This window comes from Bubalus bubalis, chromosome 1 (genome assembly GCF_019923935.1).
Source record: "Bubalus bubalis isolate 160015118507 breed Murrah chromosome 1, NDDB_SH_1, whole genome shotgun sequence".
Classification (NCBI taxonomy): Eukaryota; Metazoa; Chordata; class Mammalia; order Artiodactyla; family Bovidae; genus Bubalus; species Bubalus bubalis.
Window position 1 is genome coordinate 117133205 of NC_059157.1, and position 12737 is coordinate 117145941.

Sequence of the window (12737 nt, forward strand, 5' to 3'; positions counted from 1 at the left end):
ATTGAGTCAGTGATGCTATCTAACTACCTCATCCTCTGCTGCCCTCTGCTCCTCCAGCCTTTAATCTTTTCCAGCATCAGGATCTTTTCCAAGAAGTCAGCTCTTCACATCAGGTGGCCAAAGTATTAGAGCTTTAGCATCAGTCCTTCCAATGAATATTCAGGGTTGATTTTCTTTAGAATTGACTGATCTGATCTCTTTGCAGTCCAAGGGACTCTCAAGAGTCTTCACCACCAGCACAGTTCGAAAACATCAAATCTTCAGCGGTTGGACTTTATGGTCCAACTCTCACATCCGTACATGACAAAAACCCTAGTTTTGACTATATGAACCTCTGTTGGCAAAGTGATGTCTCTGCTTTTTAATATGCAGTCTAGTTTTGTCATAGCTTTTCTTCTAAGAAGCAAGCATCTGTTAATTTCATGGCTGCAGTCACTGTCACTTTCTAACTTTTTTCCCTTCTATTTGCCATGAAGTGATGGGATCAGAGGCCAAGATCTTAGTTTTTTGAATGCTGAGTTTTAAGCCAGCTTTTTCTCTCTCCTATTTCACCCTCATCAAGCAGCTCTAGTTCCTCTTCACCTTCTGCCATTAGAGTAGTATCATCTGCATACATGAGACTGTTATTTCACCTGGCAATCCTGATTCCAGCTTGTGATTCATCCAGCCCTGCATTTCGCATGTACTCTGCATATAAGTTAAATAAGCAGGATGACAACATTCCTTCATGTACTCTTTTTCCCAATTTTGGATCAGTCTGTTGTTCCATGTCCAGTCCTAACTGCTGCTTCTTGACCTGCACACAGGTTTTGCAGGAGGCAGGTAAGGTGGTATGGTATTCCCATCTCTTGAAGAATTATCCAGTTTGTTGTGATCCACACAAAGGCTTTAGCATAGTCAATGAAGCAGAGATGTTTTTCTGAAATTCTTTCGCTTTTTCTATGATCCAATGTACACTGGCAATTTGATCTTTGGTTCCTCTGCCTTTTCTAAACTCAGCTGTATCTGGAAGTTCTTGGTTTTCATACTGTTGAAGTCTAGCTTGAAGGATTTTGAGCATTATCTTGCTAGCATGTGAAATGAGTGCAATTGTACGGTAGTCTGAACATTCTTTGGCGTTGTCCTTCTTTGGGATTGGAATGAAAACTGACCTTTTCTAGTCCTGTGGCCATTGCGGACTTTTCCAAATTTGCTGGCATACTGAGTGTAGCACTTTCACAGCATCATCTTTTAGGATTTGAAACAGCTCAGCTGGAATTCCATCAGCTACACTAGCTTTGCTTGTAGTGATGCTTCCTAAGGCCCACTTGACTTCACACTCCAGGATATCTAGGCTCTAGGTGAATAACCACACCATCATGGTTATCCTGGTCATTAAGACCTTTTCTGTATAATTCTGGGTATTCTTCCCACCTGTTCTAATCTCTTCTGCTTCTGTTGGGTCCTTATCATTTCTGTCCTTTACCGTGCCCATCTTTGCATGAAATGTTTCCTTGATATCTCCGATTTTCTTGAAGAGAGCTCTAATCTTTCCTATTCTATTGTTTCCCTCTATTTTGCACTGTTCAAAGAAGAAGGCCTTATCTCTGCACTGTTCAAAGAAGAAGGCCTTATCTCTCCTTGCTAGTCTCTAGAGCCCTGCATTCAGTTGAATCTATCTTTCCGTTTCTGCCTTGCTTTTCACTTCCCTTCTATCCTCAGCTATTTGTAAAGCCTCCTCAGACAACCACTTTGCTTATGGTTACTGTTTCTTGTACAGTGTTACAAACTTTTGTCCATAATTCTTCAGGGACTCTACCAGATTTAATCCCTTGAATCTATTCGTCACCTCTACTGTATAATCATAAAGAATTTCTTTTTAATCTACCTAAATTAACTCTCTTTTATCACAGAGTCACACTATACTTTTCGATCTGCAACCTGCTTTCAATCATTTAATAACATATAGGAGATATAGAGACTTGTATTTTTATGCCTGCTACTTTATATTGCATTAAGTGGCTGTACAATAACATGTTTATCCATTTTCTTACTAATAATCATTTAGATTGCTTTGTTTTTTACTAATTTTACGAGTAATATTGTAATATTACTCGTAATATATGTATATATTAACAGTTTGTGAGAGTCCATCCATGACATATACTGGATCAAAGGATATGAATATTTACTGTCAAGCTATCTTTAAAAATTGTTATACACAGTATTCTCCTACCAACAGTATAAGAGTTTCTGTTTCCTCATATTGAATCTTTGAGTCAAGTTAGTGAAAAATATTCTGTTCATTTTTTTTAAGTTACATTAACCATCTCTTCATAGGTTTATTGGTCCATTTATATTTCTTTCCCTCCAAACTGCCCATTCCTATCCTTTGGCCACTTTCCTATTGAATTTGGCCTTTTTCTTCTTACTGACCTATAAGAGGTTTCCTGAGTTAAAAGGGTTAGAAATTCATTCCTTTTTTTATATGTGATGGAATTTCTTCCCAGCGTATCATTTCTTATTTCTTCATTGTATCTTTCAAGATAGAGAAATTCTACAATCAAAGTTCAAACAATCAAACTCTGTAAAGTCCATAAAGAAATTCTACAATTCTACAGTCAGTAACCTTTTCTTTGAATTTTTCAAGATTTTCTTTGTTGTCATGTTTAGAAAAACTTTCACTCTATCCAAAAATGATTTAAAAGTTTATTTTTATGGGTTTTTTTTTAAACCTTTGAATCTTTGATCCATTTGAAATGTACTGTATCATCACGAACAGGATTACCATAGACTAAATGTATCCTTCTCCAAATTCACAGGTTGAAATTCTAACCCCAAATGTGACAGTATTAACAAATGGGGCCTTGGGAAGTGATTATGTCTCGAGTAGAGATTTTGTGAATGGCTTTAGTGCTGGTACAAAAGAAATCTCAGAGAGCTTCTTCACACCTTCTCCGGTGATGAGGACACAGCAAGAAAATGGTCACTGATGAACCAGAAAGTGAGATCTCACTACACAGTGAATCTATTAGTGATCTGATCTTGGACTTCCCATTCTCCAGAACTGTAAGAAATAAATCTGTGTTATTGATAAGCTACTCAGTCTATGGCATCCTGTTTGAGCGGACAAAAAGAATGTGCATGCCCCCTCTGTTGGAATTTCTCTTTAAATCAGGCAGTTTCTCCTACTCTTGCATTTTGCTTCCTTTCAAATATTCTTCTCCTTACAATCTCTAAAAGTAACTGCTCTTATTTTAGAATGGATTTGTTTTTATAAAAATGACACATGCTCATTATTTTTAGAAAGTAACAGAAAAGTACTAAGAAAAAATATCCCCATCACGCACAATCATTAATATTACACAAACATTTCCAAACATCTCACTAGGCATATGTTCAAAGTAAAGAAAGATATACCAAAACCAAAAAAAGTTATAATTAAATGGAATACTAATTAAATGAATCAGTATTACTAGGCATATGTTCAAAGTAAAAGAAAGATATACCAAAGCCAAAAAAGTTACAACTAAATGGAATACTAACTAAATTAATATTATGATACTAATGAATACTTTAAAAAATAGCATTAATTCTTATTTTATTATATCAGAAGAAATAGAAGAAAAACAATCACATGGCTACATATTAACTAACAATGGGAATCTTGCAAGAGTTAGATCAGTTATCAACGGTTAAAAAAATAAAAGGGCAAGAAAGAAAAGTGGATAGATGCTTTCCAAGACAAAAATTTTTACTTAACAGAATAAGAGAGGCAAGCCCAGGTGGAAATTGATCAATCTCAAATACTTTTTGCAAAAGTAACTCTTTAAGATAGTCCTGCAAAAGTGAACACAAAGTGAAAGAGAGAAGATCATGATGCACACCATTTTGTCTGAAAAAGACTATTTTATTTTTTAATCCAAAAATTTGGGCACTGTGTAAAAATACTCTAAGTTATTGTGTAAGACAAAATATTTTCATGATTTTCATTTTTTCAAGTTACAGTCCAATAAAAACTTTTGTTTGCATTTGTTTAAATTCAAGTCAGCAGATTCTCTTCAACTGGGTAAAACATGTGAGGTGAATTAAATGATCCAACTCTCTTTTCAGTCCCAAACACTGTGCCCCTAAGAGTCTGAAGTAGGAACTGAAATAAGAGATCAAGTTAAAGGTGACTTAAGCAGGTTTTCTGTCCAAATGAAGCATAAATGGATGGCTAACACGGGAACATCCTTTCCTTCTTTCCCTCAAAAGAAAAGAAATCAAATCTCCAAATATGCCAAGCTTATTATTTTTTAAGTCTTATAACTGTCATCCACCAGTGTATTTCAAAACTATTTGCATTTTCAGATTAACATCTTCAGGTATTCTGTCCTCTCTGCAAAAGAGTACTTGCCTTCAACTGACCTCAGCTCACCGATTTTTCTCTTTGTCGATCAAAGCTAGGACTTGATGGACATATCTCAACTTCCCCTTACTAGTCCACCCATGAATGGGTACAGATTTCAAACACCACTACAGCATTTTCCATGCGCCAAGCCCTACTTAACATTTTGTAACCATATTTCCTTCTCCTCTACATTCCTAATTAATAAGATCTGATATTTGCAGTCTGAAGGGTATTATTTTCCTATTCATTTTAGATACCTTTACTATGTCCGTAATACACCTTTCAGGAGATGCAGAAACCAGCAATGCAAAAAGCGTTCTAGGTACCAGTGCCTCACAATTTTATAAAAGTTAAAATGTTTCCAATACTATTCTTAATGGAATTCAATGCATAGTTGATCTTTCAGACTAAAATCTATATGGAAATTAACTTCCAGCATGCAGAACTGTCCATTTATTTAACCTTAATGAACATTTACTTTTACTGGTTACACTGAGCCAGCCATAATCTACACAGTCTCCTACAAAATTAGACAAATCAACTTCAAGAACTCTATGCTTTATAATTATAGCTCAACACCATAAATGAGACAGTAGAAAAATAAAGTTATTAAATAAGAAGCCAATTCTCTTAAAATTTCACATGGTTCTTAAAATTCTGTATACAATAAATGTGAAACAGAAACTGTATTACTGATTAACATTTTAAACATCTATCTGAAATGGACTAGAAGTTGCTCAGTCGTGCCCGACTCTTTGCGACCCCATGGACAGTAGCCTGCACCAAGCTCCTCTGTCCATCGGATTTTCAAGACAAGAGTACTGGAGTGGGTTGCCATTTCCTTCTCCAGGGAATCTTCCCAACCCAGGGATCGAACCCGGTCTCTCACATTGTAGACAGACGCTCTACCATCTAAGCCACCAGGGAAGTCTGAAATGGACTAATGTAAGTACAAATGATATATCTAATACAGGGAACAGAAACTGAAATTATCTAAGAGAAAATGACAAAAACAATAAAATAGGAAAATAAGGACACACTGGTAATATAACACTAGAATTTCTAACCAAAGAGAAAATATAAGGACATACTACAGTTCGTAAAGAGAACTGTGAAATGGGTATTATGTTGTCTAAAATCAGAAGGTAGACTTACCCAAATTAGCCAAATAAACTGGGTCAAGTTATTCATTTTTGTCGCAATTTCTTCATCTTTAAGATGAAGGGGGGTGGGTTGGGGATGAGATGTTCTCTGATTCTTCTGGCTTTAAAATTCTGTAGTTCTATGTTATCTCATATAAGAGGAAACTGAGAATTTCTCTGTTTCATTAACAAAGGGCTGTGTGGTTGCTGCCTACCAATGCTTTTCCCTGATTCAATTTTCCAGGCACTTCTCCAGCAGTAATTAGAAGATACTAGAATCAAAGTCAGTCAGTCAACCACCTTCAAATGACTAATGTGCCTCAGACAGAATCCTCATTACAAAATGCTTCACATCTCTGTTATGCCATATATAACTCCACCAGCAATAAAAGATCACAACAAAAAAGAACATTACTAAAATAGTTATGAAAACTCAAAGAAATATAATTTTTAACTTCAAAAACAATAGAGAAACCAATGCTGTCCTTAAACGTTATTGATCAGTCTCTAGTGAGATTTAACAATGCAATCCTTCAAGCCAATAGAGAATCCTAGGGATAAATTTAACAACTGCTGTCTGAAAAAAAAATACCAGAGCAAAACTATCTTTTCAAAGTAGAGTAGTTTCTATCCAATTATCCCAGAAAGGAGCTGCGCTGATGTTTACCATGCAGAGTATTCTTTAACAGTCTAAAGACTTTAAGTACTACTAGGACTAACAAGGCTAAAGCAATACTAATAAGACTAAAGTAATACTTTAACAGTCAAGTATTTCATACTTTGAACCATTTACATTTTAAGACAGGAGTATCAGAAATTGAGCTTTTTCTTCAAAAATATTTTTAATCCCATCTTTTTCATACCATTATAAATGATACTCCCACAAAATATCCATTTTAATGAAATGAAAAAACTTAGGAGCCCTAAGTAATTGATCACTAAAAACAACTTAAGGAAAATTTTTTTATCTTACCTCTACACTAGGGCTAAGGCTGCTTGGCAGTGTTTCTGAAGTCACAGTAGTGCTTGGAAGGCTGGAAATTTCCCAAGTATTTACAGGCTGTATTGGTTCAGACTGCTTTGAATGATCTATACATTTTGGATTATCCAGTAAGGTCACTTCATAAAATTCTTGAATATCTAGAGGTGAGGAAAGGAAAAGAAAAATTCAAAAGTAATTTGCATTTTCTAATTAAACTATGCATTGCTAAAACAATATAACTCAAAAGCAAAACTTTTACTCAAATTAGTAAAATAAATCCAATCTTATAATGTACTTAAACAGTGAGTATTTTATTTCATCACAGTTGTATCAGAACCTGCAGGGCACAGTGTAAAACTCACAGGCTTTTTATACCTCATAGTCAGTGCTGAGTTCAAATCCCTATTTCATCACCCTACTATCACCTGTATAGGCAAGTTACTTAACCTCTTATTGCCTGTATAGGCAAGTTACTTGCCTCTTATTACTGTGAATTGTTACAAGGATTCATGTACTGCATGTAAAGTGCACACTGGCACACACACAGCTCCTAAAGATAGAAGTTAACATCATTATTTTGAATTCTGCAGAAATAAGTCATTACTGATATTTTATAAATTCGTATCACCAATATCCAGGTTTGGAACATAAACCACTCAAGTGGTTTAAACTGCCCTAGTAACCAAAGTTAAGACAAAAAAATAATAATATTTAATACAAAAATCAAAGAATTATGAAATATTTTTAGATACCCTCACATTCAAATAGTTAAAAATAGTAAGTTAAAATATTTTGTTATTTTAGAAACAATCAGTTAAAAGTATGGCAAAACACTAATAGAAACGATAAATGTACTTATAGAAGCACAGAATAATTTGGAAGATTAAGTTACTCTGTTATCAACTGGAATTACATGAATTTAGTATATTAACATTGGTTATGCTGCTCAGAAACTCTGAATGGTAGTTATATAATGTTTAAGTATACCACTACTAGTTTTTTATCTTCTGGTATAATTTTGAGTTGATATTTTTTAAAGGAGGGAAATTATTATTTAACAGCAAAGATGGGGTATTATCTTGTATAGAACCAAAGACAATAACTGTAAATTTGCTAAGCGGTGTCCGACTCTTTTGCAACCCCATGGACTGTAGCTTTCCAGGCTCCTCTTGCCAGGGATTTCCCATGCAGGAATACTGGAGTGAGTTGCCATTTCCTTCTCCAGTGGATCTTCCCGCCCCAGGGATCAAACCTGCATCTCTTGCATTGGCAGGTGGATTCTTTACCACTGAGCCACCAGAGAAGTCCAGAAATAACATTTAGAAAGGATAATTTTATTTGTTTCTCAACATGATGAAAACATTAGTATCTCCTTTAAAAAACATCAGAAGACAGCAGAAACAAAGTAACTCCCTTTATAGTTTTGATAACCAATGGAACTGTAGAACTTTCTAGGTAAAAGGTTAATAAAAACTAAAGTCTGACAGTGAGGATAATATCAACCTATTTCACAAGATGTTAATATTACTATGGAAAACTGTATGCAAAAGCATTTTATGAACCATGAATCACTATGTCAACTGTTCACATAAGCATCATGGAAGAGTCAAACCTCAAATTCAGAGAGTTAGCTAAAAAAGATTCTTATCAAACAAAAATTGCTTAACCTGAATCCAAATCAAGTCTCTAGAACCAACTTCTAGTTCAAAGAAAATACAAGGGACAGAGGAACATGTTAAATGATATCAGAAAAGCAAAGAACAAAACTGATTCAGAGGAAGACATTCTACAAGACACTGGCCTGGTATCTTTCAATGTCATGAAAGGGAAAATAAATTGTTTAAAAGTAAGGATTTTTCTGTATAAAGGAAATAAAAAAGACACAGGAACTAACTGTAATGTTAAAGCCTTAACTGGTGTGTATGTGTGTTTGGGGAAGGTTGGAGAGGGTGAACTATAAAAGACATTGTGACAATAATTAGGGAAAGTTAAATACAGACTATTTTCCAGAATATATTAGAGAAAAACTTCTTTGTATAAGACATACATGTGTGCAAGAGTATGTATATACTTAGGTAGCAGAACATATATTTCCATATACGTAAGAGATATTTTATATATGTAGAAGACAAATGCTTGTAGATCTACCTGCCTATCTAGAGAAAGATTTCCAACCCCCTACACAAAAACAAAACAAACAAAAAGCTCTTAGCATAGTATTATGCCTCCTAAGAGCACTAAATAAGTGTTGAGCAATTGGTCAGTTACCAATCTCAAGATAAACAACCCAAGTCACTACATAAAATTTTTGTATTTTCCAATACTGTAAATGAAGTTTCAAATTTTAAATTTCTATGTGACCTTTTATTCTATAATTAACAGAAATACTGATATACTGCCCTTTAATAAAATCTTTTAAAATTTTAGACCAGTTCTGTCCAAAATAACTTTCTGCAATGATAAATGTTCTATAGCTTACTACCCAATATGGTAGCCACTCGCTACATACAGCTCTTGGGCATTTAAAATGTGATTAGTGTGACTGAGGAACTGAATTTATTTATTTAGGTTTAATTAAATACCCACTTACTCCTTGGAAGGAAAGTTATGACCAACCTAGATAGCATATTAACAAGCAGAGACATTACTTTGCCAACAAAAGTCCGTCTAGTCAAGGCTATGGTTCTTCCAGTGGTCATGTATGGATGTGAGAGTTGGACTGTGAAGAAAGCTGAGCGCTGAAGAATTGATGCTTTTGATGTTTTTGAACTGTGGTGTTGGAGAAGACTCTTGAGAGTCCCTTGGACCACAAGGAGATCCAACTAGTCCATCCTAAAGGAGATCAGTCCTGGGGGTTCACTGGAAGGACTGATGCTAAAGCTGAAACTCCAATACTTTGGCCACCTCATGTGAAGAGTTGACTCACTGGAGAAGACCCTAATGCTGGGAGGGATTGGGGGCAGGAGAAGAAGGGGATGGCAGAGGATGAGATGGCTGGATGGCATCACCGACTTGATGGACTTGAGTTTGGGTAAACTCCAGGAGTTGGTGATGGACAGGGAGGCCTCGCATGCTGCAATTCATGGGGTCACAGAGTTGGACACGACTGAGCAACTGAACTGAAGTGAAATACCCACAAGTGGCTAGTGGCTACAGTATAGGACAACAGAAATCTAGACTAATTATATAATTCAGTGTTCTGTGTATGCTCAGTCACTTTGTGGCCCCATGGACTATAGCCCAGCAGGCTCCTCTGCCCATGGAACTCTCCCAGGCAAGAATACTGGAGTGGGCTGCCATTTCCTACTCCAGGGGATCTTCCCGATTCAGGCATCAAACCTGTGTCTCTTATGTCTCCTGCACTGGCAGGCAGATTCTGTACCACTGGTGCCACCTGGGAAGCCCATAATATAACTCAGAGTAAACATTTAATGGTCAAGGAATAAAGAGTCTCCTACATGAATTTTTCAAAAGTTCACTTGCAACTTGCTTTTACAAATCGAAATGCCTCATTTCTAGGTCTTACATTAAGCTATCAAACAGTCCTAATTTGCTGAATCTGAGCTCCTATGCATTAGAGAACCAAATATCCAGATTGTTGGCTATAACACACGTAAGAAAATACAAGCTGAACTGTTTATAATAGCCAGGACATGGAAGCAACCTAGATGTCCATCAGCAGATGAATGGATAAGAAAGCTATGGTACATATACACAATGGAGTATTACTCAGCCATTAAAAGAATACATTTGAATCCGTTCTAATGAGGTGGATGAAACTGGAGCCTATTATACAGAGTGAAGTAAGTCAGAAAGAAAAACACCAATACAGTATACTAACGCATATATATGGAATTTAGAAAGATGGTAACAGTAACCTTGCGTATGAGACAGCAAAAGAGACACTGATGTATAGAACAGTCTTATGGACTCTGTGGGAGAGGGAGAGGGTGGGAAGATTTGGGAGAATGGCATTGAAACATGTAAAATATCATGTATGAAACGAGTTGCCAGTCCAGGTGCGATGCACGATACTGGATGCTTGAGGCTGGTGCACTGGGACGACCCAGAGGGATGGTATGGGGAGGGAGAGGGAGGAGGGTTCAGGATGGGGAACACATGTATACCTGTGGCAGATTCATTTTGATGTTTGGCAAAACTAATACAATTATGTAAAGTTTAAAAATAAAATAAAATTAAAAAAAAAAAGAAAGAAAATACAAGCTGAGTAAACATCCATCAGGATGGCTATTATTAACAAAATAGTCACTGTTGGTGGGAATATAAATAATGCAGTCACTATAGAAAACAGTGTATGTTTTCCATTTACACTGTGGAATGTATATGGTGGTTTCTCAAAATATTAAAACACAGAATCATCATCTGATCCAGCAATTCCACTTATGGGTATACCCAAAAGAACTGAAAGTAAGGACTCAAACAAATATTTATATACCCATGTTCACAGCAGCATTATTAACAATAACCAAAAGGTGAAGACAACCTGTTGATCAACAGATGAATGGTTAATAAATGAAATGTGGTATATAAAAACAATGTATTATTATTCACCATTTAAGAGGAATAAAATTCTGATTAAATCTACCACATAGATAAATGAATCTTGAAGAGATATGATGCTAAGTAGGGTAAGTCAAACACAAAAGGACAAATATTGTATAATTGCACTTCTATGAGGAACCCAGAATAGTCAAATACATAGAGATAGAAAGAAAATTTATTCCCACAGACTGGGATAAGAAAAGAATGTGGAGTTACTGTTTAATAGGTAAAGAAATTCAATTTGGGACTTCTCTGGTGGTCCAGTGGTTAAGAATTTACTTGCCAATGCAGGGGACACCAATTCAAGATTCCACATGCCGCAAGACAACTCAGCCTATGCACCACAACTACTGAGTCAGCACTCCAGGGCCTGAGATCCACAACTAATGAGCTCGTGTGCTGCAACTACTGAGGCCTGCATGCCTTAAAGCCCATGCTCTGCAACAGGAGAAGCCACTGCAATGAGAAGCCCGTGCACCACAACAAAATGTAGCCCCTGCTCACTGCAATGAGAGAAAGCCCAGCAAAGTGATGAAGATCCAGGACAGCCATAAATAAATAAATAACTTATTTTTAAAAAAGGAAATTCAATTTGAGATAGTGAAAACATTCCAGACATGGATAGTGGCGATAGCAACAGAACAGTGTGAAATTACTCAATGTCACTGAACTGCACACTTAAAAATGATAAATTTTATGTGACATATATGTAATACTTTATTGCAATAAAAAATAAGTTGAATGAGATTCTAGGGGAGTTTAAATGAATAAAGTATATGGGATATAATATGCGGGCCTTAGGAGTATCACTACGAACAAAGCTAGTGGAGGTGATGGAATTCCAGTTGAGCTATTTCAAATCCTAAAAGATGATGCTGTGAAAGTGCTGCACTCAATATGTCAGCAAATTTGGAAAACTCAGTAGTGGCCCTAGGACTGGAAAAGGTCAGTTTTCACTCCAATCCCTAAGAAAGACAATGCCAAAGAATGCTCAAACTACCGCACAATTGCACTCATCTCACACGCTAGTAAAGTAATGCTCAAAATTCTCCAAGCCGGGCTTCAGCAATACATGAACAGTGAACTTCCAGATGTTCAAGCTGGTTTTAGCAAAGGCAGAGGAACCAGAGATGAAATTGCCAACATCCGCTGGATCATGGAAAAAGCAAGAGAGTTCCAGAAAAACATCTATTTCTGCTTTATTGACTATGCCAAAGCCTTTGACTGTGTGGATCACAATAAACTGTGGAAAATTCTTCAAGAGATGGGAATACCAGACCACCTGACCTGCCTCTTGAGAAATCTGTATGAAGGTCAGGAATCAACAGTTAGAACTGGACATGGAACCACAGACTGGTTCCAAATAGGAAAAAGAGTACGTCAAGGTTGTGTATTGTCACCCTGCTTATTTAACTTATATGCAGAGTACATCATGAGAAACGCAGAGCTGGATGAAGCACAAGCTGGAATCAAGACTGTTGGGAGAAGTATCAATAACCTCAGATATGCAGATGACACCACCCTTATGGCAGAAAGTGAAGAGGAACTCAAAAGCCTCTTGATGAAAGTGAAAGAGGAGAGTGAAAAAGTTGGCTTAAAGCACAACATTCAGAAAACTAAGATCATGGCATCCGGTCCTATCACTTCATGGCAAATAGATGGGGAAACAGTGGAAACA

The 12737-nt window shown here is 36.3% G+C and overlaps 1 protein-coding gene across 8 annotated transcripts in view; it reads right to left on the reverse strand.

Annotated features, from left to right (window-relative positions):
- Nucleotides 1-12737, reverse strand: part of DLG1 (discs large MAGUK scaffold protein 1) — a 262255-nt gene that overhangs the window by 229826 nt on the left and 19692 nt on the right. For all 8 annotated transcript variants that reach the window (XM_044943013.2, XM_044943017.2, XM_044943038.2 and 5 more), the window contains exon 4: nt 6488-6654. In XM_044943013.2, the coding sequence (XP_044798948.2) occupies nt 6488-6654 (167 nt within the window). The remainder of the gene's footprint in view (nt 1-6487; nt 6655-12737) is intronic.